The sequence below is a fragment of the Ixodes scapularis genome, unplaced genomic scaffold (genome assembly GCF_016920785.2).
Source record: "Ixodes scapularis isolate PalLabHiFi unplaced genomic scaffold, ASM1692078v2 PGA_scaffold1__304_contigs__length_218370807, whole genome shotgun sequence".
Classification (NCBI taxonomy): domain Eukaryota; kingdom Metazoa; phylum Arthropoda; class Arachnida; order Ixodida; family Ixodidae; genus Ixodes; species Ixodes scapularis.
The window spans coordinates 86,805,684-86,833,127 of NW_024609846.1; the positions used below are offsets into that span (position 1 = coordinate 86,805,684).

Genomic DNA, 27,444 nt, shown 5'->3' on the forward strand with positions numbered 1-27,444 from the left:
CACGCCATTCTTTTCATAAAAGTATGTTGTCTTCTTCGATACGAAGACGCTTCCGTTGTCGGAAACAATCTTGCGAGGCAGTCCAAAAGCTGCGAACATACCTCGGAGTTCCTTGATGACCGCTGCAGATATGGCACTAGTCATGCTTCGCACTTCTAGCCACTTCGTGTAGGCATCTACAACGACAAGGAACATGTTTCCTTCCAGAGGGCCTGCAAAGTCCAAATGCAGCGTGTCCCAAGGAAGTGATGCGTGATCCCACGTAGGAAGCGGTGCCTTGCTGGGTATCTTCCTGGACTCTTGGAAGATGGGGCAGCTGCCAACAGCGTCCTCTATGTCGCGGTCGATGCCAGGCCACTACACATAGCTGCGTGCAGATGACTTCATGGCCACAATTCCCTTGTGTCCAGCATGCACTAAGTGCATGGCTTCAGGACGTGCCAAGGCTGGTATGACCACCCGGGATCCCCATATGACACATCCTCTTTGAGTGGACATCTCTGCGCCTTTTTTTCTGTACGCGGTAAAGTCCTTCTCCCTGAGCTCATGAAGCATGCTTTGCTGCACAGCCTTGTAGACGCGGGACAGAATCGGATCCGCGCATGCCATGGCTGCTATCTTCTCTGCTGTCAGCGGAGAACTTGTCAAGGTTTCAATCATCAGGACGTCTCCCGGTGAGCAAGGCTCGTCGTCACTGTCAGGTAGGGGCAGACGGCTTAGAACATCCGCGTTCTGGTGTCGTTTTCCAGGCCTGTACACGAGTTTGTAATCGTACGCCGATAGTTTGACGCACCATCGCCGCATTCGGGGTGACAAGACTTGTGGTACCGGCTTCTGCTGTCCCAAGATGCTAAGCAGTGGTTGGTGATCGGTGATAATGATGACACTTCGTCCGGCGATGTATTGGTGAAAGTGCATCGCCCCAAACACCACAGCTAATCCTTCTCGATCAAGCTGTGAGTAATTTTTCTCGGCATCCCCTAGAGTTCTTGACGCGAACGCGATTGGAGCTTCCCTGCCCTCGTGGTCGACCTGCGCAAGAACTGCGCCAACGCCATATGGTGACGCATCACAGGACAGAAGCAGTGGTTTTGACTCATCGGAGTGAGCCAACGTTGTCTTGCGAAGTACCAACTCTTTCAACTTCCGGAAAGCGAGGGCATGGCGCTCTTCCCAGTGCCAAGGGACGTTCTTGGCTAGTAGTCTGTACAGATCGCAGGCTACAGTCGCTCGGTTTTTTAACAACCTGTCGTAGAATGCGAGCATTCCGAGGAACGACTGCAGCGTGGCTTTTGACGTAGGTTCTGGCAACTCCCTGAACGCCTTGATCTTGTCGTTGGTTGGATGAACGCCAACCGCATCGATCGTGTGGCCTAGGTACGTGACCTCAGGAACGCCAAATAGGCACTTCTCACGGTTTGCTCGCAGGCCAGCTTCTTGGAGTCTTGACAGAACAAGGTTCAGGCGCTGGGCGTGTTCCGCGGTTGTGGCACCGCTGACAATGATGTCGTCCAGATACACGCTGACACCGGATATCCTTGCAAGTGTTGTCTCCATGCATTTCTGGAAAATGGCTGGTGCTGCCGAGACGCCGAAAGGAAGTCGCTTGACACGATAAAGGCCCTTTATCGTGTTGATGGTAAGAACGTCTGCTGTGTTCTCGGTGACTCGTAACTGCTGGTATGCTTGAGCCAGGTCGATGGTGGAAAAAATTCTCCCTCCCCGCAGCTTTGCGAGCACCTCTGTCACTGTCGGCAGTGGATATGACGCCTTGAGTGTCACAGCGTTAACGGTGCTGCGGTAGTCACCACAAAGTCTGATGCTGCCGATTTTCTTCCTTACTACTACAACGGGTGTTGCCCAATTTGAGTGCTGAGTCTGTTCAAGGATGCCTTGTTCCGTGAGACGTTGCAGCTCGGCTTCCACCGCTGGTTTGAGCGCGAATGGCACAGTGCGAGCTCGTAGAAACTTGGGTGACGCGTCGTCTTCCAGTTCTAGGCTTACCGCTGGCCCGTTGTAGCCGTTCAGGTTTCCGTCAAAAACTGACCCGTACCTTTCGATGGTGGCTGTCAGGCTGCCGTCCAACACCACCTGGTGCACGCCGCTGAGGCCAATTCCCAGGGCTGCAAATTAATTCCGCCCAAGAAGGTTACATCCAGGGTGCTTCATCACAAGAGGAGGCAAATTCACTTTCAGTTTCTTGAACTGGACCATGACGTGAATTGTTTCCAGAGATTCGATGCCTTCCCCAGACCAGGTGCGCAGAGCGATGTTATCGTCTGTAAATTCCGGAGGGTTCCTTGGCCACGCTGCTCGGAACGTTTGTTCGCTGATCAAAGAAAACGCCGTTCCCGAGTCCACCTCAAATCTGAGAGGAACACCCTGAACCTCCAGGCTTATCATAACCTTCTCTGCCGGCTCCCGCCGCGCTGTTACGGCGTACAAGTCACCCAGCGTGCCTGACGGTTCCGTAAAGGGGCCATGATTTTCCTGTGGTTCGAGTGCCTGTACGGAATTTTGACTGTTTTTCTTTCTCTTGATGCAAGCTTTCGCGATGTGTCCCGTCTTTTTGCAGTACCGACACTGCGATGTTCGGAAGTTGCAAGAACTAGGGCTGTGGAGTTCTTCGCAGCGATAGCAGGGCGTGGACGATGGCGTCGTCTTCTCCTGGCGACGATGCGCCGGACGCGTTTTTTCCGCTTTGTTTATTTCTTGAAAATCTGCTTTTATTTGCCGCTGGTGGTCCTTGGCGCTCTCGGCTCGTACAGCAATGTCGTACGCCTTGAGAAACGTAAGGTCCCGCTCCGCAAATAGCCGCTGCTGGAGATTTTCATTTTGAAGACCGCAAAAAAAAAAGAACGATCGCGCAACATTATGTCCATGGGTAACATCGTCGTGTTCCTGGGAACCGCTGTTGTGACCGTGCTGACCGTGCCGTCGGCTGCCCCAGCAGCTGACGCTGAGACGGGAGGGCTAGCTGTGTTAGTCGTCGGAGTCACTTGAACGTTCCCAAAATTGCAGTCTGCTGCAAGTTTCTTAAGAACCGCGACGTAAGCGGTCACTGACTCTTCGGGCTGTTGATCTCGCCGTTGGAACTTGCAACGGCTGAACACTTCTGCCGGCCGGGGATCAAAATGTGCTTGGAGCAAATTCACGATCTCCTCGAAAGTCAACTCACTTGGAGACCTGGGAGCCACCAATGCCTTGACCGTTTCAAATGTGGAGGGACCACACAGAGTTAGCAGAACGGCCCGTTTCTTGGTCGCATCCCTGATGCCGTTGGCCTCGAAGTAGTAGATGAGCCGCTCCGCCCAAGATGACCACCCCTTTCCCGAGAACGCTTCCATGGTGCCGTGAGTCGCCATCTTCTCAAAGCCGCAGGTTCGTTTCTTTCACTCGTCGCCAACTGATAAATACAAGCTTTACTGTCAGCTTTAGAGTGTGGACTGTGCGTCCATCGCGGTTCTCGGTTCAGGAACAAGTGCCCGAGCTCTCACAAGCACGCGACTGTCACGAGGCTCGCGGCATCGGCTGCTTAGTCCACCTGCTGGTGGCGCCGGTACATAACACTATGTGCTCGTTCCAATTTATGTATTGGTTAAAGGTCATCCCTACCATTTTTACCGTTGGAGCAACTTGTATGGGAGATGTATCTAACTTAAGTGGTGCACCTATTTTACACAGATATTTTTAGGAAGAAATAGAACGGCCTTTGTTTTATTGCTATAGATATTTAACGAATTGACCAGTGCCCACGAACTATGCTGAGGAAAATACTCATTACAGAGGAAATATTATTTATGTCCGTTTCTTGAACAAATATGCTCGTTTCGTCTGCATACGTTAGTATCTTGGCGTTACGTGAAATATTTATGATGTCGTTAATATATAGGTTGTCTAAAATAGGTCCTAACACTTGTCCTTCTGGTACACCTGTGTGTAGTTGTTTTTGATCAGAGAAATGTCCACTGACGTAAATGCTTTGAAAACGACAGCTCAAATAACTTCTTATTGACGCCGCCGTATTTCTACGAATGCGATAATGGTAAAGTTTACTCGTTAGTGTGTCATGATTGAACCGATTAAAGGCTTTCGAAAAGTTGAAAAAATTCCTACCGTAAGAATTTTCTAAATATTTTTAAGAATTATTTCTTTTATGTTTACAGCTCATGTTCAGTCGATTGCCCTTTTTTGAATCTAAATCGAGAATCTTTCAAACTGTAAACTTTTCACAAAACTGATTTAATCGAAAATTTATCTGTTTTTCCAAACCCTTTATAGTATCGAAAATACAGAAACCGGAGTAGAATTTGATAAACAAGTTTTTATTTCCAGATTTTTAAAGTATTGACACTTTCGCTCTTTGCATTTTGTTTTTGAAAAACTACCCTGTGATAACAATAAATTAAATAAATGAGTCAACATGGGCGCAATTTGTGCAATCGCATATTTAACGGGTTTTATTCGAATGCATCAAATGTCGCAAATTTTACTATTGTCGAGGTTACAAAATACAGAGCTGACCTTAAAAACATTCCTTAGGAAAAAAAACGATACATTCATTTATATATCTCGATACATACACCAGTACTCCATTCACTCTACTGTGGTCATTATCGACTAAGTTAATAAACTAATCATTAAATTTGTTGGCAAGTTAAACTCCTCCGAATTATTGTCGGTTTATTTGTAGTGCTTTAGTTATAAAAGTGGCTGACGGTGGTGCATTGAAATGCACCACCGGCGGCGACCCTACAAACTGTACTGCCGTTGCAGCGCGGTACTTGTCCCCCCTTCCTTCAGGGTGTCGCTGCACTGAAGCGGTAGGTCACGTGGTGCGCTCTCGGTGCTTGATTGACTAAATGGCGCATCGACTGCAACCACAGTTCATCTTGAGGTCAAACATTCGCGGACGCGTATGCCTCCGTGCCTATAGTGGCGCAATCCGCTCCGACAATTGGACATTTCGTAGCCAAGCGGCCAGGCGGTGCTTTGGAATCGCCGCCGCTGCTACCGCGCCGCCAGGGTTAATCTAAGAAACAAAGGAAAGTTGAGGCTCTCCCGACGATGATTTATTTTTTATAACGTATGCAGTAAGAACGAAATGTAAAAATATCTCACAGTATGTAGGATTAGTCTTGGCAACATGAGAAAAATATACGCCTGCAACTTTTCCCATTTAGACCAATTCTTGACACAATTGGCCCTGAACCGTTTTCGTTGAACCGGTAACCGCCACATCAGATTATAGTTTCGTTCCGGTTCGGGTTCAATATGAAGCGTTGGATTTCGGTTTCGGTTTTCTTCCGGTTCGTTCAAAAATAACGGTTTTGATCCGGTTTCGGGTTCGGGTTCGGGCTCTGTTTGACACCATGGTTGCAGATTGCAATTTCCAAGATGTTATATATTCATAGTGAAAGAAAAAATAAATGGTGGACTGGAGCGACTGGCAGCAGTGTTTTAAATCTCCATCTGCTTATATCGTTTTTTTTTTTCAGTCATATAGAGAATTTTACTTAATATTTATATGTGCTCTAAATACGTAATTTTCAAGCGTTCTGTTATCTTATGTTAAGGGTCACCGTACAAGCTAAATAAACAAACAAACGTATGACAGATAATTGTTTTCCTGATTTTAGAAGGGTTTATGATAATACAAAATGGTGTTTGTACTTTTGTGGCATATCGACCCAATTGGTGAAAATTCAGAACTCCGAAACTTACCTTATTTTATGTAACCTATTGCTACTACTGCAATTAAGTTCCCATTATATGTATACAATGGCTATTAGAGGAACGTTGCAATTTTAAGGACACGCACCCTGCAACATCATGCACACTGCAATATAAAGCTTCGTGATTAAACAATATGAACCGCCCAAAGTTTAGTAAGTTTCATTACATACTTCGTTAACAAGTGTGCTACAAAAAAAAAGGAACTGACAAAGCATTTTACGTATTACGTATTTTTACATACGCACATTAAGCTTTCGCAATACAATCATTTATACATAAGCGACGTTTTAGTCGTTACAGGTACATCGAAGTTCAACGGAAAAGCGTGGAAACAAAATAGAAAATTTCTCTTGAGCGTGTTCGAGGACCTGGGCTTCGGGAGGCCTTCTATAGAAGATCATATCATGGTAAGCCATTGGTATACGAAGATCATATCTTGGTAAGCCATTGGTATACGATAATGTATTTCACTAGAACAAGAGTCACAATCATTAACGTAAATTCCACGGAAGATAAATTTGGAGGTAGGCTCTTAAAGTGCAGCCCTTACAAGTTCCATAATGTACTCTCCAGTTCAGGAGCCAAGTCTACACTTTGAAGTAACTCTGAAGTTTACCCGAACCACGTGGCGTTTTACAATTTGTAACCTCTCAAAGACTACACTTCTAGAAAGTACTTTCCTTATTTTCTATCGTGCCTAGTTTTTAAACCGTTTATATACTTACATGTTGGCTTGTTTTGAAACCTGCTTACTGAGAATGTGTTTGTTCCACTACAGCAAATAGCAACCCCAATCATACAAACATGTATTAATCCGCATATGTTTAATAGCACTCGTTCTGTAGACCAATAGATTGGTAAACCGACCCTCGAGAAGTATTGGTATTTATCTTTACAATATATGACCCGGATCACGCAGACTGTTAAGCTCAAAACAATGGCACAAATAAATATGGTTTGATAGCTCTGATAGAGCTTCATTATTAGTGCTTTATTCTTATACATATTTTTTATAAGAACGTCATGTAAGCAGATTCCTGTAAACGGTAACATTGGTTTATGAATGTTTCACACCATTTCTGTTTGTGCGGATTGAGTGTTTGGTTGTGTTAAAGCAGATCAGTAGTGCAGGGCGTAGTACCATAGGCTGACCCAAGAAAGCTTTGAATAACAGGACGTCGGCGTTCATTTACTTCCTTTGTTCTAAAACCCGTGTCGAAAGCATTTCCTTTCTTTCACGTCACGCTGACTCACTGACACATAAACTTTTATTTTCATATTGTGTTTCTTGTGCGGAGTGGTGTGCCCAGTTAAAAATAAATCCCAAGTTGAATATAATTTAACGCTCTAAATAATTACTGAAAAAGTTATCTGTGTTTTATAATCTAAATTCGTAAAAAAGAGTGTGCGTGTGCCGCTTGTATGTGCTGCAGCATGAAACAGCTTTAGTTTTTATAAAGCTGTATTTGGGCATGCACAAACAATCTCAGTTTTATATTTTTGTTTTGTTTTTCATCACTCAGGCAGAGTTGCAGGAGCTGGTTTGTCAATTATCAAACACTATGGGGTGCCTGATCAACGTCAAAGATTACATCACAGCAAGCGTGTCCAACATCATCGCTGCAGTTATGTTTGGATCCAGATTCGATGCGGGCGAGGCCAAGCACAAATGCTTAGTCAAGCACCTGAAAAATATCCTAGATGGTAGCGAATTTGGCTTGACAGTAGAAACGAAACCGAAGTGGCTCAGTAAAGTCATGTCCAGCCTTCCCTTAAATAGACCAGAAGTAAAGCGAGAATCTTGGCTCGCAATACGAGAGTTAGTCAGGTAAGTCGCTGAGACTCCTCAGAAGTACATCCTTCAAAACCGAACCCCTACCAGCATACATCTATTTTTCATATACTAAAACGTTTTTTTTCTTTTTACTTCTGCTGCTTCTTTGAAAATGTCTTGGTAGAACAAACAAGGTTTTACTGGAAGAGTTTTGTACCTGTAGAGAGATAGTTTCAGTTATCCGCAATTTTATACAACTATAAAAAACAATACACGAGAATATTATATTCCAAATATTGTAAGCAAAAGTTTTCATCGTTTAAAACATTCTGAAGGAATAGATATGCTGGGAAAAGTCTTGACCCGAATGAAACTTATTTCCTTGTTTCAGTTATCAAGAAAGTTACTTTAAAACGGCCTACTACAGATTGAGATTTAGGCAATCGTCACAGAACCTTTGTATAGTCGTTTCGCCTGGCTCAAAAAAAATTTTTTTTTTTGTTTTGCTTAAGGAAACATTTTACAATGTTTATCAAAGTAGAGTAACATACTTAAAGTGCAATAAACTGTTATTTTAGCCATATATATATTTAGAAAAAAAAACATAGCCCTCTGAATAAAGTTTACCTTGTTTCCATGAGTATAACTTTTGTTACATTCAACGTTATGGCATATTATATTTCAAATAAAACTTAAAGATATACTTATTTAACGAATACAATCACATAATTGTAACTTACAGTAATGTGAGTAAAGAACAATTTTGAATTCGCAAGTATCAATACACAAGAATATCCATACCAATACAAACTTAAGAAAAAAACTAAATCTTTATTTTTATTTTAGTCAGTACGTGGTCACAAAATTAAAATAAAGATTTACGTGACTTCGACGTATAACGACCTACGTTTGAAAAGACGATATTTTTGTAGCTCCATTCCGAAGTGCAAAGCAAAGTCCTCGCCATTCTTTTTCTGCCTAGTTATTTATAATTTGTTGGCAATCAGTCCTTGTGTTGGCTGACCTCGATTTTGTATCCGACCCGTCTTGTTTTATATTTTTTGCTACTCCCAGAGAGAAAATCGCAGAACATAAGAATACACTGAATCCAGACTTCAATCGAGACTTCATCGATGGCTACTTGCAAAAGATGAGAGAACATCATGCCGACCCAAGTTCTCCTTTCAGCGGTAGGTTGTCACAGATGGTTGTGAGTTTGGCATAAGAAAAAACAAGTAAGAAGAAGTGATCGACCACCAGATGGGTAATATGACTAACTGTGTGTCATTTTTCTTATCCGGTGGTGGCTCCCATGTTAAAGGGATCCATAACTTCCAATTTTATTAAACACATCCCCTTTGGTCGGTCAAAACAAAAATCGAGAACTCGAGGGCAGAAGCAAAAAAAGCTTGAATTTCGGTAACAAATTTTGTTAGAACAGCCAATATTTTCTTAACACAGCTTAATCTGAGAGAAGGAAGAAAAAGACAGTCAAATGAAGATAAGCGACAACACACAACGTATCCGAGGACGTCGTGTGTTTTCGTTTCCTTTTACGTGTCTGCCTTTTCCTTCCCTGTCTCAGGTAACGCTATGTCAACTTTTCACCAGCTTGTCGGCACGCTGCACGTATTTTTCAGTTTTCGAATATTTATTTTCTTATGCCTTTCAAAAACCCTCTCGCTGCAGCGATTTTAGAACTTTGAAAGAATTAATACGCGAATCGGCCTAAGTAATTTATATAATAAAGCAGAACAACATTTGTTTTTCTTGCGTGCACTAGTTTTATATGCAGTGAGACAAATCCAAGTTTCGGGTGTCCCTCAACTCTCACACGGCCCTTTCAGTGACGTTACAGGAGATACCAAATGGTTTTCTGTTGTGTCCTGTCCTCCGGAATCGCAGTGCTCCCCTGCGATTGTCGATTTCTCAAGGGCTTAGCATCGCCGAAGATCACGTTGAGTGCTCGTGACAGCTAGATGGTTCGGACGCAGAAGTATAGCAGCGGAAAGGGGAATGGCTTAGTTGATTTTTGTGAGATTGCGCCACGAAACCTTAGCTACGCCTAACGACGTGATACCATGATCCATATGACACCACACGCGGCTGCAGATCGCAAAATATTGCGTTTTTTTCCTTTAGCGGTTACGCATCCCGATTGCGATATTTTGGGGAAAGTGGCACGATTCTTTTCGTTGTGCTAAGGTAAAGAAGCTAAAAAAACTCAAGCTGCAAGTTTTTTTCAGCACTAAAATCATTGTGCCTTTTTAGCTGTGATGTAATCGCAGTGGCCAAACAGAAAAGCCGAATCCTGCTTACGCATTAAATACAACCACTCCGTCACTGGGATATCGCTCGCAAACAATCAATCCAATTCTGAATATCGGTATTTATATTCGTGGGCAATGAGTGTCATGACTGATAATGTCAAGTCGGTATTAACGTCGGGCGTCATACGCTATACAGTTTCCTTTTGGCTCTATATTATTTATTTTTGACATATAAATTGACACTGACAGGGTATATATCCTCGCAAAGGCTTTAATTTGCACGTGACGTATGAGAGGCCATCTACTCAAAACGCAATTTGCGGCTAAGAATTAATTTTCTTTTTCCCTTTCAAATACCACCGACCGAGAGCTGGCCGGTTTGAGTCGCGCTCACTGCTTTCTCCGTGGTTCTATGCGGTTCAGTCGCAACAACCAAATCTAATCAAAGCTCTGGGCCATCGAACATTGAAAGTTGTGGGCCATCGAACCATCTAAAACGTTACAAATACGTTAAAAAAAAAAAAAACCGTTGCAGACACCTGAAACACATGCACTGTGTAATTCTCAACGTGGCGTCGTATCGCCAGATCGAGGGAGCAGCGCGGGAGTCGCGGCCTGGACGAAGCGGACTAAGTGAAGGTAGCGGACGACGGGCCCGGGATCTCTACTTTAGAACTGACGTTCGCGGTACCAGCGAATCTGTCTACCTACAAAAAATATTTTTTTACCGATCAAAACAATTAGGATTTATTCCGTACGACACGCTCGACATCGAAGCTGATTCGCATGAAGACGTGGCTTAGTCGTCGCCACTTTTCTTGGCTGAAGACATCGTTCGTCTTACGAGCTTGAAAAACGCGCAAATGTCAAGCACGAACTGAGAACTTGGTGCTGAATATGCATGCGTACGATTTCTTTACTAGGTGCGAATGTGGCCAATCCGTGGTGCTGCCCGACTTCGAGCCTGGCCAGTGCCTTTGCAGCAGGGAAATGGCAGCAATCTTTTTTTTATTTTCAGTCGACTGGCTGCATTATTGCGCTAGAGGAGTTTCCCTTCGTGTGCTCGACCATAACAATGTTATAACTGTCGTCTGCTTCGCACAACCGGGAAAGCAAATATAAAAAAAAAACGTGGTTGGGTTTAGCCGCGTGACTTCCGGCAACTCTCTCCTCCCATATTTTTCTCCCTCCTCCTTAGTCGACATGTCGTACCATTACACCGCGTTCGTGTTTATGTTTCAATTTCGAGCCGTTTTTTGGCTTCATTGAAGACTATACGTGACTCTAGCTAAACATTCATTGGGTAATCTTCTTATTCCATATTAAATCGCCTGGCAAAAAAGAACAAATAATTGTTTTTGGGGGGTGTCACTGTCCTTTTAAGACATGCTCGACAATAATGAAAAGCACAACATAGAGAGCAAGCAGTTGACAAACACTCCCTGGCTCTCCAGATCTGAGCTATCATCCTAATTTATAACTTGCCACTCAGAAGTGCAATAGCATTTCAGTGGATATGTTTTCACCATGACAATCTTTTAGCTCGTTCTGATTGTAGTCAGCACTCGGACATTTTATATCGCGGGTCTACAGGTATAATAACTTCTCTTCCGTGTACAGAAGAAAACCTACAGGAACATACCGCGGAATTCCTTCTGTCCGGCACGGGTCCACTTTCCATGAGAATATTCTGGGTTCTTCACATTTGTGCCCAAAATCCGAACTCCGTGCAGTCCAAGATCCAGAAGGAAATTGATGATGTCGTTGGTCGTCACCGACCACCTACTTGGGAGGATCGCAAGGAGATGCCCTTCACCTTGGCCAGCTTGAAAGAGGCATTGCGGTGGATCTCGGTAGGAACCATCGGGTGCTCCAGAAGGTACTTGTTTTTTTTTTCTCAATCATAGTATTGCGGAATCGACTAATGACCTGAGCCAAAATGAGGAATGCATATCTATCTTTATTTGAACATCAAAAGACAATAATTTCAAAATGTGAAATAAAGTCTCCAGGTGAAGTAGAGCATACAGCAGCATTTGGGACTATAATAACACGGCACAAAAACTTAGAAAACGCTTGAGCTTCGCCTATAAGAGTGGAAAGCGATAACGTTATCGGGCCCCATTAGCATTGCCTTCTCATTGGCTTCTCATAGTCGGAGTGGCGAGGCGCTCCTAGATCCGGAGACGCCATCGAATCTCCGGATCGTCCTGTCGCTGCTGTCGCCTCACTTCTGCTTCTGGGACACGCACATAAACATATAAATTCCCGCTCGTTTCCATGCAGTGCAAGCGTGCCTTATGTGACCTAGTAAGTAGCGTTTATGACTCGTAACCGGAGGGTCGTGGGTTCGAATTCCGCCTAAATACTTAAATGTTTTTTTTTCTTTAAGGCAAATCATTTAATTTATAACGTGAAATCATTTGAGACATGAGTCGTCGACTTTTAATTTGCATTACATGTTATGTTTTAGCCACTTTCACTCAATGCGTGTCGCCAAGTTTAACGTGAGCGTTGTGGGTTTGAAATTTCCGCGCGAAGGTCATGTGGCTGTCACGTCATGACACTGTCCACCAATCTTTGATTTTAGTGGACGCCACCGACTCCGGCTCTTTTGCGACGCGAACTTGTTAACGCTATTGCGTTAAAATTACCCATCATGTTCCCAACTCACCGTTTTCGTCGTTGACTTCTTACTCCGTCATTCTCGTTGTCGGTCGTCGTCACCACTAATGTCACGGCGCATCCGACTCTGGCCGTTGCCGCGTTGACTTTAGTAGGCGGTATTTGGAAAATTGCGTCAGCTGATGCTGGCTTTAAGCCGGTCGTTTTTGTGCGCGTTCATTCCTCAGAGACTTCGTTGCCATGGCAAAAGTAACCACTGAAAATATACTTTATTGTGTGGAAGGAGACGGCGGTATGGCGAGCTCCTCTGCCTGGTTTGGCTCTTTTGCAGTGCTTTTCAATTGACGGAACGTGAAAAACAAAAAGTTGGAAGTAAGGAGTAAAGGAAGATGGCTGATTTTCTTCAGCGCCTATTAGTTTTACGAGTTTTACAACAAAAGCATGTTTTTCGGCCCTCCCGCGGCCAGTATTATTGCTCCATTTAACATAAAGTTAAAGTGTAATATACCAAAATTTTGTACTGAAATGTGCCAGATAAGGCCATTAAACGCAACGTCAGTTTGTTAAATTTAGGAGGTTAAGTTCTTAATTATCACCTTTTATATAAACACTGAAACTCGCCGAGGTCGAAAGCAATTATTGCTGAAAACGATCCTCCCATTAATCGTATGTGGTCTTTAAAAATACTTTCAGTCGCTGTTGACACAGCACATACAACATGACAAATGAATTTCATGAGTTTCATGTAGTTGTAAACCCGAAATTGGGGACGTGGACAAAGGACGAAAACACAGGCTGCCCTATCCCCAGTCTCGGGTTTACAAATGTGCTCAAATTACACCAGCTAGCCTGCACCCTCAACATTGCTTTATTTCTTTGCTTGTAGGTCATAAATATATACAAGATTCTATAAAGGATTCATAGGGGCTTGAACATTTTCTGATTTTTGTGTTTAGTGTTTGACTTGTTGCTCGGAAAAGTTAATCTTCCCAATTAAACTCAAGTGGGAACTACAGCTCTGCTATTGTTGCATTGCTTGCTGTTGTTACCATTAACATCTAGAAACGTTTCGATTATTATGCGTTAGACATCTTATTCTGCTTTTTTTTTAATTTAGCGGGCTCTAAATTTTGTAAAAATAACATAGTGGTCATCTTTTCATGTATATTTTCAAGGAGTACTCGGACTGGCTGGAAAGCAGCAAACCTTGATACAAGATATCTTAGATTTAAAATAAAACACCACCAAAGCAAAAAATAAGGTTTAAAAAATGAGACGTTCACAAATCTCTGTAAAGGGAAATTAGAGCGCAGCTCTTGAAAAGGAGGAGGGGAGGGTACCAAGGGGACGGTATTCCTTTGCCCCTTCTCTCCTCCCCTTCTTCCCTCCTCCTCTGCCCTCCTCTCATGCTCCTCCTTTTTTCCTCCGCCTCCATACCCACCCTTCCTCCCACAATTTCCTCGTTAAATATAGCTGGAAAATTGACGCCACGTGACCTCAACACCAGTTCAATCTCCCCGCTAAATTTAGCTGGGAAAATGACGTCACATGACTTCGCGTCACGTCACCCATCATCACGTACAGTTTTTCCGCTAGACTTAGGGGTAAAATTTACGTCATGTGACCTTAACATCAATTCGATTTCCCGCTAAATTTCGCGGGCAAACTGAATTGGTGTTGAGGTCATGTGACATCATTTTTACTGCTAAATTTAGCGGGGAAACTAAATGCGCAGTGTTGCATTAAGGCATGTCACAAACCTACACACCTATTCAGTTTTTCGCTAAACTTAACGGGGAACTGTATTGGTGTATAGGTCTGTGACGTCCCATAATGCAACGCGTGTGGTTACGCTGACGCCGAAGTCGTCATACGTGGAAACAGGCGCCTGAGAGCTGCGCTCTAAGAAACCTTAATGGAATTGCTGATGTGTATACCCCAACTTAATTTTGTTATGTCACGCCGCACCGGGAGTGCTTCGGGCGCACTCCAGGTCTGGGGATGTGGGCGGAAATCCCTATACGGGAAAACGGGACGGGCATTCCTATGTTGTTTTGGAAGACACGAGACTTAAACCTACCTTCTCGTCAAAACGCCGTAACTGGGGCTGTGCCAAAGGAGACGAGAAGGTGTGAAAACTTGGGCTGTCTTGCTAGAAACAGCGTCACAGCTGATAGTGGGGAAAAAAAGCACAGCCAAAGCCAGCGCACCAGCTGAACGGGACTCAAACCGCGTCTCAAGACGTTCGCACTTTTCAGCCTTTGTAGTGCTTTCTTTCAACCAGTGTCAGGTGAGACGTTGTTCTAGCAAGCCGGCTCAGTTTTCATGTGTTTTCTGTCTGTTCGGTTCGGCCGAGAACGTGGATAAGTGCCGTAAAAAGGGAAAACCAAATACCGTGGAACTACGATTGCATGTGCGAAAAGCGCTTTGGGTTGAAGTTGACGATACTTCTGGTCGTTGGATTTTTTTTTTGTTTTTTTTTTGTTTTGCTTTAACATGAGAGCGAGAGAACCGTCAATGTGTCTGGACCACCCGCGGAACATGTTCAGTTATTTACTTCTTCAAACAGCCGTCTGATCTTTCAAACTGTCGTCTTCTCTTCGATATTCGTCTCCTAGTTCAAACTGTTGCTGTTCGTTTCAACAACACTGGCCCGTAGACCAAACAAGGTTGCTTGGGGTAAGCAGGCTCTGTGTAAACAGTAGACGTAAGGACACTGTGAGGAGGTTCGATATTCGTGGTCAAGCTTTCTTCAGATACATTAAATTATTGACGAGGCAAGTACTGCTTGTGTGTGAGTTTTAGTAGTTGCGTTGAAAAACAATAGCGAAACGAATCCAAAGAAAACCATGAAATACGTTACGGGATACACAATTCCAGTAGTCTAGTCATAAAACGGCTATTTGATGTGATGCTGAATAATAAATGCGAGTCTCGAGTCAAATAAGCTAGTGGAGGTCAGGGTGAAATACTCCGCTTCACTTCACCTGAAAGCGACGGCGGTGACGTCGTGGCAACAACGTGCTGGAGATGTCTTTCATGGTTCGGTTCAGCCGCCGCTGGGAGTCGTTCAAGACAACGCAACATCGTCTTCACGATACGGCCCAGTTTTCCCTCGCAGTTGCGCCCAGTCTTGTCAGTTTGCGTCGATGGCTCCCAGGGAAACATCTCCACCATATCGTTGTCCCAGTCCCAGTCCCAGTCAGCTTTCCGTCCTCGTTTTTCCAACCACCTCTTCTTCTCCTCCTAGTTGTCTCGTGCTTCTTTTCTTTCCGAACCCTGGGGGGCTATGTTGCACGTTTTGGACTCCCAGGAGACCAGGGACAAGGAAGTTACGTAGGTGTGAATGAACGTTTCTTAGCAGCACCACGCAACGCGTCATCAGCGACTCCACAGATCAACACCCTAAGAGCGTTGTTGACATAACTTCCTTTTCCCTAATCTCCTGGGAGTCCAAAACGTGCAACATAGCCCCCTGTCTCCTTCTTTCCTTCACGTCGGTGAAAGGTCGGATCACAGTTCACCACAGGAACTTTGATCATTATAACCACTGGCCCCCAGTGATTTGTTATGCCTGAGTCAATTGACTCCGTAAGTGTGACGTCATGGGTCCAAACAAACCGTTGCTAGGGTCGTTGTTATGGACAAATACATGTGGCTAGGTTTCGCTACGAAAACCCGACCGTTCAAAAATCAGGAGTAGGATTTAAACTTCTAAAGATCACAAATATAGAAAGCTTGAATGTCATATATGTTTCGACAGAAGTGTGCCGGTAATTGCTTGTTTCTGAAATATTTAAGACTGCAACTTCCGGTCGTGAAGATGCCTGCAGCAGACGACGAATGCAAAAAGAATGCCGCCCGCCACACGCCCGCCGGCCAAGCCGGCGCCGGCATCTGAATCGGGTGAACAAAGACGATATTCTGATATTGCATTTGTTTGAAATATAATGAGTTTCAGACACTTATAAGAATTCATAGTGGGGTGCGATGCAAAATATGGTATATCGAAAGTCCAGGCGTCGATCGAGATGATCGTCTGCTAAAAGATCGCATTGCACTTGTGAGAAAAGCACTTCAGGCGATCGGTAGAGATTCGAAATTTTGTTTGTGGACTCGCGCTGTGGGGGGAGTAGGGGGGGTTCTTCGTACCTGGTTGTAACCATCGAGTGGAGAAAGATTCCTGCAGCTTCTTTAGATTTCCGCAAAACCCCAAAACACTGGATAAAAAAACATAAGGTGAGTTTATTACAGCTTGTACTCTCATCGCGGGTTCGATGGAGACCTTCACCGAAAAAGCCCATTTACTAAATTTAATGTATGCCAAACAAAAAAAGAAGAAAAAGCGAAATTGCGATAGACATGCAATATTTTAATAGCCTGACAACCTCAATAATAATTATAACAAACGACTTACCTCGACGGCGTACGATTTGTTGCTCATGCTGGCCTGCACTACGCCGGTAATGCACTTCAGTCATCGTCGTAACTGATCTGCATGACGTGGTTTGATATTTCGGAATTTTCGCCCCTCTAAACTAAGCTAAGTTCTTCTCAGAAAAAAAAAACAAAAAAAAAACGCACATTGCGGAGGCCTTTGCGGCCATAGCGATGCACTTGCTTATGTTGCTCGTTTACCAACGCAATTCAATGAAGACGCCCGCTGCAACAGAGGCCAGCAAATCTATCGTGTCGTCTGCTACCAAAGCAAAGCGGAGTGGAATACGTCCCTAGCAACGGTTTGTTTGGACCCAGACGCCATGTTGTGACGTCATCACTTACGGGGTCAATTGGTCCGTTCCTGCTGGCGATTTTCAGTATCCACGTCGAGCATCGCAGCTGCGATTCATGTTTTTGCAGCCCGAGTGACGTTTCGACTAAAAATAGGGAGCAGAATCTAATCATGTGAATCAGGCTTCAGCGTCCATTTTGCGGCATTCATGCGGAATGAGTCGCTGCACTCCACATTATTTACACTGGGTTTTGCTGCGTAACGAGCCTCGCTAATTTCGTTCAGACCACTAGAGCAGTATGACATTGCTACGAAGACGTAGAATCAACAATTCCGACACAAAAAAGAGCACGGGGACTGACACCGAGGCCAACATCATTCATTGAAATGATTTGTTGATGCGGGACGAAACGCTTCTTGCCAAATAAATAAAAAAAAAAAAAAGAGGCGCTTCTTGCCGACACCATCGCGCGTCCGCGACGCCGGCGTGGCGGGTTCGAATCCCGGCCGAGGTGCCCGCAATCTGACGGAGGCTTATTGCGGAGAAGGCGCCGTGGAACCGTGCTTTCGGTTGGACGTCAAAAGGTTCCCAGGTGGTCGAAATTAATCCTCAGACCTCGGCTGGGGCGTGCCAGGTGCCCGTCGTTGGTTTGGCACGTAAAACCCCCAAATTTGACTTTTGATTTTTTCGCGGCGCCGGCGGAGTTCCGCTAGGGGGGGCTCCGATTTGTTTGTACACATGAGGGGTGCATAAAAATACAAAAATTTACACACTTCAGAAACTCAGTTTTACTAGACGGATACATGCTTTATCCAATAGAAATATCTCCAAGGCTATTTATAATTTGTGATTTAACTAAATAGACACAGTTTGTTAGACATGTTATATCTTATTATTAGAAGGTATTTTACTCCTCTATTATTCGGAAGTGTTACAAGTGCTGTTTGCCACTGTATTTACTACAAACGATATAATCTGAGTGATCTTAAAATATGTCTGGATGCAGAGAAATCTATATGAAGCGGAACGCTAATGCCGCACAAATATCCTTTTCGTTCGAGATACCATATACTGTATAACCGTAATTTTATGTTGTGGCCAAATATCAACATAGAACATTTAAACAAATATTGAAAAGGTTTTAAATGGTTTCATCTCAGTGTTTTGAACAAGCCCTGCGTCGGAATGATTCAAAACAATTATTTTCAAGAAAAACAATTTTTTTCTCAGGCCACCAAGACCATTGTACAAAAGTTGAATTCGGCGCGGAACCCGTATTACAGGTTTTCTTAAATTACTGAGGATTATTCTGTTTTTACTCTGCAGTGTACCAGAAGACACAATTATTGGCGACTACTTCATTCCAAAAGGCAGTATAGCCTTGATAAATGTGAGGGCGGTGCTCAGAAACCCGGTGTACTGGAGCAATCCGGATGATTTTGACCCAACAAGATTTCTGACGAATGACGGCGATAAACTCGAGAAGAAGGTGGATGCCTTTATACCATTCGGAGTTGGTAAGTAGATTTGGGAGATACCTTCTTCCATAGTTCGGAATGATTCAACAAAGTCAAGCTATTGATGATAGAATTATGGTTAAAACAATAGCTACATTAAAATAACGGACGAAAGATCGCAAAATGCAACTGACGGAAACAACCTATAAAGTCGCGGCATATGTTTGTGTAATTGGTGAATTGATATTTGAAGAGTCCCGTTTTTTTACAATTGTGTAGTTACGATTACGTAATAAAGAACGTATGATAAGATTTTCATTCTCGTTTTTGCACCGCCAGCCTTGCGCCTGCTACACTAGAAACTTTAGTGAACCATCCCGCTTTGCACGCGATTCAAGCCTTCCTAAAGTCTGTTGATTTAGTAGTTTTTGTTGACACCAAGCAAGTTTCTAGATAGAACCCTTAGTTTATTATTGCTTTAGAAAAGAATTATCCTCTTATTTCCGTTAATTATCTAATTTATTGTGAGTATATCCTATTTTTTATACTCCCGGCCGTCTAACTCAAGTGCACAAACCTCACAAGAGTGACTTTCATAGTTCTTAGGAAAGAAGCTGTAAATACAAAAAAGGCTCTCTACATATTTAACTGCATTATTTCATCATAATAAATTAAAAATATTAACATCTCTCACACACATATATATATATATAAATATATATACATTCACCTGCAATATTATAAAAGTGGGGTTGTAGCCTTTAAAATGTGCGGTGCCTATAAACATCTCCGCCCTCCACCCCCCCCCCCCCCCCCCCGAAAAATAAAAAATAAAATAAAAGTTACGAATAAATTCTGTTGTTCATAATTAAGAGACCAAAATAGATATTTGTAATTCGTCCCAAAAACTTTGTTTATACAGAGGCGTATATTGATATTAACTGGGTCCACCTTAACGAGACATCAATGTCTAAATGCCGACGATCTACCATGTGTCATCGTATAATGTGGTATCTTGATGAACAATCCACGATCATTCGCGTTCTGGGGGTTTTTGGCGCTGCTTTTGAGGCCCAGAGGACGGTGCAGACTTTCAGTTTCTCGCCGCTATTTTTAGCTCAGTGACGTCAGAAACGTCATGGAGCACCACACACAAAAAACCTTCACAAAACACCATCACGTCAGATTCCCCGTTAAATTATTAAGGCAAGTGTCACGTCACAACAACTTATCTGCTAAATAAAAAGGAGAAATTAATGTCACTTTGACCACGTCACGTTAGGCACGTGACGTAAATCATTGGTGAGACGGTTTTAAGAAAGGGTAGTTTCTGCTCAACACAAGCTACCGCCTAGCAAACTATGCTCGCCGGCACCAGCGTTATTAAGTTTCTGTAATTTTTGTCACGCTGCAGGTTGACTGCGTTGCGTTGAAGTTTGACAACATGCATGCAGCTAATGATTTCGTGGTCCTAATCTGCTTTTATCTAGGTAAAAGAAGTTGTCCAGGTCAAAGTTTGGCCATCGTCGAGATGTTCCTGTACATCGCTACGCTTCTGCAGAAGTTCAACGTCTTTCCCGAGTACAGAGACCAGCTCGTCAACATCGGCTCCGCCAACGCAACGGCAGATACGTTTGTTCAGAGATTGCGTTTTGTCTTGAGGTAACCTTCGCGCTAAGAAAGCAAAATATTCAGGGCAGTTAACGAGCGGACAAAACATAATTGCTTGAGCGTGTTTTATATATTTTAATATATAGCATATTTCATTGCGCAATATATCTACACATTGCTATACTATATATTCAAGTGAACAAAGTGGAATGGTGGTTGCTCGTACGTCTTATATCTATATTTTGATTTTGCTTCTGCTTGCGTTTTTCATAATGAATACACAAAGCCGAACAAACGTCGTGAATTGTTTTGCATTTTTCATACTAATCAATACATGGTGCGAACAAAGTGATTCCTGATTGATTCTCGAGGTGCGTTGGGCGATAGATTGCTTTGTCGAAAGCGAGGTGAAGCTTAGTGATCTAATGTTCACCTCACTCACACTCCCTTTGCACGCTGCATTTCAAGGAGTGCAACAACATTGCTTCCTATGCCATGAGAGCCTCTCGTTGCCTCGAAGCGCACTTGTTTGTGCAGGAGTTTAATGTTTCGTGTACGAAACCTATGGCCAGGGTCGATGATGAGTGTTTAACCCTCTTAGGGAGAATATAATAACTAAATAAATACAATTTATTTACATTAAAGAAACCAAAATTAAATCAGTACGATATAAACTTGTTCAGTGTATTAGGGACAAACTAAATAATTTAGACGAAACGTTTATTCTACTCGAATTTTATTTTAAATATTTGGACAGTAAGACTCCCATGAAATATTGTATGTTAGAAAGCAAGCTTCAAAATAGAAAATTGTGTTGCGTCATCATTGTGGGAGCGAACCGCCACAACGTTCACTACATTGGCCTAATGACGGTTTTTGCAACGCGGCCAAGTATGCCTTACGTGGATTTTGGGTTCAATGTGAGCTCTGGTGAACGTCGTTTTACAGTCGTCTCTATATGAAAAGAACCCAAAACTAATTTGAACCTAATAAATAAAAACTTGTTAGATGTCGATATTAGTGTATAAGGGAAGGGTCAGGTGTCAAATTCGGATTCGCAAAGGGAATAATTGCATTTAAATTTAAGGTCGGCTGTCAACAAACCCGATGTTATTTCGAAGCTGTTTCACAACAATTGTGTAGCACAACAGCGGGGCAAAATGGTCAAATGGGTGCAGTAGGTCTTTCAAGAATTATCTTAGACATATAAGAAAACAGGTGCAATGGGCATATCTTATAACATGTCGTCGAACAAGGAGTAATCTTTCACAGTTTTTTTAAATTATATACGAATACATTATTTAGATATAAATCAAAACGTATCTGCTCGGTTTGACTTTATTAATCCACTCGATAAAATATATTTCCGATATTTAACTTCTTGCGAGGTCTGTAATATATCTACTCGTATTATCCCTATTGGAAAAACGTACAAGAAACAAACCTGCTGCTTGTACAGTTCTGGTATGACACCACCATAATTTCTTTGTGTTACGCATGCAGCTAGTTTGGTTTGGCGTTCTGCATAACTGGAGATACCGGCACCGCTATGGCTCCGGGTCTGTCTATACTGGCAGCCACTTTGCTTGCCGATATGATTCGGTGTGGCTGGTATGATTTTGCGTCCGATGACGTAGGCGACTGCCGTCTTTCCACCAAAACGCTTATACCACAGGACCACCGGTATAGCCAAATTATACATGCAGAAAGACGACCGCCATCTTCCAACAAAAACGTCCATCGTTCACCACCGCTATCGTTACATACACCATACATGTCGAAAAAGAACATAAGCCACGTTTACACGAATGCGACTTAGTCGCATTGAATCCAGTTGCCGCATTCAATATGCGGTCATGTAAACGGCACAATGCGCAAAGCGCATCGCATTTTGGAACGGGGAGGATTATCGGAAGGCGCTCGCTGCGGGAGCGAGTGAACAGCTGAGAACATGGCGGCGGCCAACCGCGTCGGCGGCGCGGAGAGCGGTCCCGCAATTTTTTTCCCGAGAACGCAAGCTTTTATTGCGATCATAAGTAAGCGGAATATAGCGGAGCTGCTCGGTGAGGGTGGCACCGTCCAAACCTTTGCGAAGTACGACTTGCGCGTCCGAAGGGGTCACAAAGGCTTCGGTGCAAGCACGAATGACACCGAGAGCTCCGAGCACTGTAGAGCACTGCATGGTAGCGCAGAACGAGCAGCTCCTACCTCGGTGCAGTTCCTGGCTCCGTAAGAGCCTCTCGGACTCGGGGTCCGGTTGGTCCGGTCGCGATCGGCGAGGTCTAGCGCGGCGAAATGCGGAGGCTTCCTCAAAGCGTGCACACACACGTCGCCTCTCGTTCAGAGTGAACCGGCGGCCCGGCCTGGAGTCCTCGACGCCTTCCGTCTCCCAACTTCTTCCACAGCACCGAAGACAGCGGGCACGATCTTTACGTTCACTGAATGCGTCGAAAGGCCTCCACGTGCGATGCACCGGAAAACGTGGTGCGGCTGGTGCCGGAATGGAACTGCATAACTTCGAGCTTTGAGTCAACGCGCACGGCAACAAACCGATCGTGACACCAAGCCGCGGATACCGCATCGCCGGTCGACAGCGGCAAACGGCCCGTTGCTCGTATCGTGGGCCGTGACTCGTTCTCGGCCAACTTGGCGTCTTTTCGTAACCCCTCGCGTCGTCGCAACCAGCCACAAACCCGACAAACCCACCAGCCCGAAACCGTAGCGACCGTAGCCTGCGTTGGAGAAAAGCGAAACCGAAACTTAAAGCTTCCGCCCAGTGGCTTCCGCTGCCGCGGCTTTTCTAACTTTGCGGCTTCCACTTCCGGTCGTCGCGGAGATGGCGAAGATCATGGCGAAGATAGAGCGGTGTGAGGGGTCGTTGGCTCGTTTACGATTACGGGACAGATGTTTTGCGGTCCGTTTCTACTGCGTCTCTGGCTCTCAACTGGACGGCGCCTCTCATAGTTCAACCAGGCGTGGTCAGCCTGCGTCAGGCCGGCTCGACTCGGCCGATCGCCGGACCGCAGGCGACTTCCAAGTACGGCCGTTAGGCCTAGGATCCGAAGGCCTAGGATCCGTGAAGCGGTAAGTGAATCTCGTTCCGTTTTCGTTCTACTTTTAAATTACGTTAGGTGCGCTACAGTATAAGCATGCGTGCCAAGTGTTCGTGACAATTTTGAACTAGAATAATTGTGCTTCATTGCGGTCATTTGCTGAAAATGTAAATCGAGCAATGAACAAGGAGCCATGCTTGAAAACGGTGTATGTACGATGTTAACTTCTACCTGGGCGGCTAAAAAAAAAGAAAAAGTCAAGACTGGTTACGGTTGGATGCGAGGCTGGTCCCAATGCAATGGTAAGCACTTAGAGCGCCTTTCTGAACGGTATGTTAGCAATATAGCGATCAACGAGACGAGCGACGGCGAGAAGCTACGAGAGCCGCTGCCGAGCGCCGAAGATTTCTCACTCTCGCTGCTTGCGCCGCTCGGTTCTTGGGCTTCTAGAAAACGTCGCTCATCGCCTTGGTCGCTCGCACCAATCGCTTTCATAATGTGTGTCTCGTCGCGCGGCTGACTGCCGTGTTTATTCGAATACAAATCGACCTTTTCTTTTTTTCTCTCTCTTGGAAATTGTGACTAAAGAATTTCGACACCTACATTCGCGACCAAATTTTGCGACCCTACCGGAGGTATGAAGCTATCGAGTCACCGAGCCGGCGTTGCCGTAGAGCCGCGCCGCTTCTTGTTTCAAAAAGCTTTTGGTTGCCGAAATGGCTCGCCGCCCGCGGTGCGCGTCGGATTTCGACATCGCGCCTCTAGCATTCCCCTTGCTGGGCAACGGGTAAGGAGAGGAACGCGATGCGCCATGCACTTTACCCTCCATTCTCGCAAACGCGCACAAAAAAAAAAAAAAAAATGTTATTTTTGTTAGTTGCTTGAGGCGGCTCGGCTCGCGTGTTGCTCATGGCGACAGGGCGGCTTTGCTTGCGTCTTTGTAGTTTGTCTTCCGTCGCTTCGCACCTTTTTTCGTTTCTTGTCATTTTACAACGGTGTCAGTGAAGTATTGCTGCGAATTTGCGAGGATGTCTACCCAGCTGACGAAGCTTCGGACGATGATAACATGTCCAGAAGTTCTGACGGTGATGAAGTTTTTGGCATCGCCCCGTGATTTAGCTGAGAGTGATGTAAATAAAGGTTTTTTTCTTTCTTTTGCCCAAAATTTCCCCAGTTCTTAAAACTAAAAAAAGGTCAACCTATATTTGAATTTTTCTTTTTCTGTTCTTGGTGGATCCAATAAATAGGGTTCGACCTACCGTATTTACTCGCATATTGGTCGATACGTCGTATAGGTCGACCCCCTAACTTCGGGACCCCCGAAAAAAAAAAAAAGTTGAAAAATATAATACCTGGATTCGCGTATTGGTCGACCCCCCAGTTTTGATGAGGCGATTTTTGAAAAACAGGTCGACCTATACGCGAGTAAATACGGTATTTTCGAGTAAATACGGTAACTTTAATTTTTATTTTGGGTTACGTCGGACGTAACGTTAGACACTCCGTTACACTTAAGGAAAATAGGGGCTGCTGGTTCATCATATGAACCAACCATTTGTGTTTAATTAAAATGCATCACTGACCTAAAAAAAAAATACTGCTATCCTAGAGTTTATGCTATAGGAATGTAGCGCTTCAGATAAATTTGTTAATTTTTACTTTTAGTCCCTGCCCCCTCCAGATACAACATCTGGCCTAAAGCAGTGTTCCGGATCTCCTTCCAAGACCTCAGGCGGGTCGTCATTCAATCCATGAGTCGGCGGCGTCTTATGGGCGTGTTGCTGGTGCTTACTGGATGGTGCTACCGAGGGAAAAGTGGTCATGCTATGGAAAGGCAAGTATGGCCGCCGTAAGTATACATATTGTCTTTACCTTTGCTCGAATTCACTTTTAAGAAATGCACAGTTCGCATGTGTGCATCTCTCAATGTTCCCACAGTCGGCTGTTTTTTTTTTTTTTTGAGTGCTCCAAGTCTGTCAGCGCTAGTTTCTCTAGATCATGCAAATGGGATGCAACACTAAACCACATATGCTCTCGCAACAAACAGTGCTGTGCAGAAGCACAGTGGAATTTACTCTAGCTTTATAATGCAGCACAAAATAGTTGACTCCAAGTATAGCTACTTTTGTGACTCCGTTTAACCAAAAGCTCTGCCGAAACAAACTTGCCGCCTTATAGGTAGTGCAGAAGAACCTCGCGTGCCTAACCTGGAGAAGGGCATTTTTTTTCATAGGTCAATTTTTTCTTAAACCAATGCCTTCAGTCTCCTTGAAATGTTAACATCATGTGACACACGGAAGAACAGTAAACTCTTTAATGTTGGCGAACCTTTAATTTTCGCGCCCTTTAATTTTGCAGAATTCAGTGGCTGCGATTATGTCCTCTGTGACCGATTCGAGAAGAAATAGGGGCCACGAAGATAAGGGGGTTTTACTGTACATCGGAGGAAAGAGGAAGTCACTTATGTTTGTATGCAGGAGTAAAACCAACAACAACAATCATGGTGTCGACATTTTGTAAGCCTATCTGTGTCTATTGAATGATATCAACTTTGTTTTAGTTCGTTAAACATTGTTGCCTGTACATTGTGAGATGTCGTCTTCAACATGAGCAGTGGTTTTCTTCTCAAGCAGGCAGCATGGACGCGTGCCGCAGCACAACATAGTTCATTTGCAGGTGGTACCGCAGGTTGAAGGATGGTTGGCACAATATGGGGGAATCACAATTCAATGTTCTACCTCGGGCGTAGACAAGATTTGCTTATTCTAAATCATTTTGTCTAAAAATCTGGGATTTGCGATGAATGTACCCGCATGGTTGGAAGGGCCAGACAAGCCTTGTGAGCGCTTCATTTTCTAGCGTCTCAGTCCTGAACCCACTCACGCACCACATGTGTAGATGTTCCGATAGGTGGGAGCACTTATTTGGAAAATGGTGAATGGCAACTGTTATCTTTATCAGACTTCTGTATTATGGTCAAAGTTGGACTGTATATTTGCAATACTTTTTCTCACTTAAAAATATGTCATACTAAAATATGTAGAATAGCCGATGACAAAAAGAGAATGGCTGGGCGTCCTCCAGCACGTGCTTGTGCTTTTCACCCCACTTTGGACAGATGTGCTTGCTCCAGGCTCACGAGGCGCTGAAACGTCATAGAAGGTAGCAGACGGGCTGGTGGTGGAACAACGGAGACTTCTCCCTGCCTTTCTCATGCTGCCTGTGAGCGTGTACCTCTATACTCTAACTTAGCTTAACCTGCACAGAGCTGGGGAGAATAGGCTTGGCGAGTGCCCTTACTGCATATGCATTTGTACAGCTGAGGCACTTTCTGAATCAAGAACATTGTGTATCTTACCTTCAAAAACACATCATTTTGGGGGTGCAAAAGGAATTGTAAGGCATATCTTTGTATTGTCCTATTACGCATCACAGGCACGTAGTCAGGGGGAGGCTTATGAGGCCCGGCCCCCCCCCCCCTCCCCCCCCGATATCTTCCATTTTGCATGGGTCCTTCTCTCCCCCCTCCCCCTCATACAGCGTTTTGTTATGAGGGGGCCCCCCCTGAAACAAAATCCTGGCTACGTGCCTGACGCATCGACTCCAACTTAATGCGGAGTCAACCCACCCTGTTGATAAATTTAATGCCTGCTAGGTAATTTGTTTTGCATTCAGTTAATATATCAGTATTCAGTTAGGTATCCCAAGTCATCAGCCGTTGAGATGCAGTCTCTCTGCAAGTCAGTCATGTTTAACATTCATAAAACTGCTTGTCAAATAATGGCACTGTCGAGGACATGTACTCGGCACGAGCAATCGCTGTGCACAAGCTGGTCGTGTGGATGCAGACAGCAAACATCCCGGTTGAAACGTCCTTCCTCGCAATGTAGCTCAAGACTAGGTCAGGGCCCCACTCACAAACGTCTATACTTTGCATCTCTTTAAGCTGGACCACTTTTGACACTACAAGCCATTGCAGCAAAAACAGTGTGAGACATGATTATAAGCTCGACGTACCATGGCATCCAACTAGAAGGTCACATGGCTTGCAGCTTCTGCCGTGGTTAACTTTAAACTGAGATACTTTGGAATAATGCTCCCGGTTTTTAGTGTTGCCCGGCACGGTTAACAATTTGGTGATATAGTGCTGCATTGAAAAATCTGCATTCGTGACTGTATCACCTT

General features: G+C 44.3%; 1 protein-coding gene across 1 annotated transcript; it reads left to right on the plus strand.

The window, feature by feature from the left end:
- Positions 1-5,869: 5,869 nt before the first annotated feature.
- On the plus strand, positions 5,870-20,261 carry LOC121835772 (cytochrome P450 2J2-like). The gene is made up of 7 exons (XM_042290263.1): positions 5,870-5,888; positions 6,037-6,143; positions 7,260-7,564; positions 8,585-8,700; positions 11,401-11,659; positions 18,465-18,655; positions 20,086-20,261. The coding sequence occupies exons 1-7, from the start codon at positions 5,870-5,872 to the stop codon at positions 20,259-20,261; spliced, it is 1,173 nt and encodes a 390-aa protein (XP_042146197.1).
- The last annotated feature ends 7,183 nt before the right edge of the window (positions 20,262-27,444 follow it).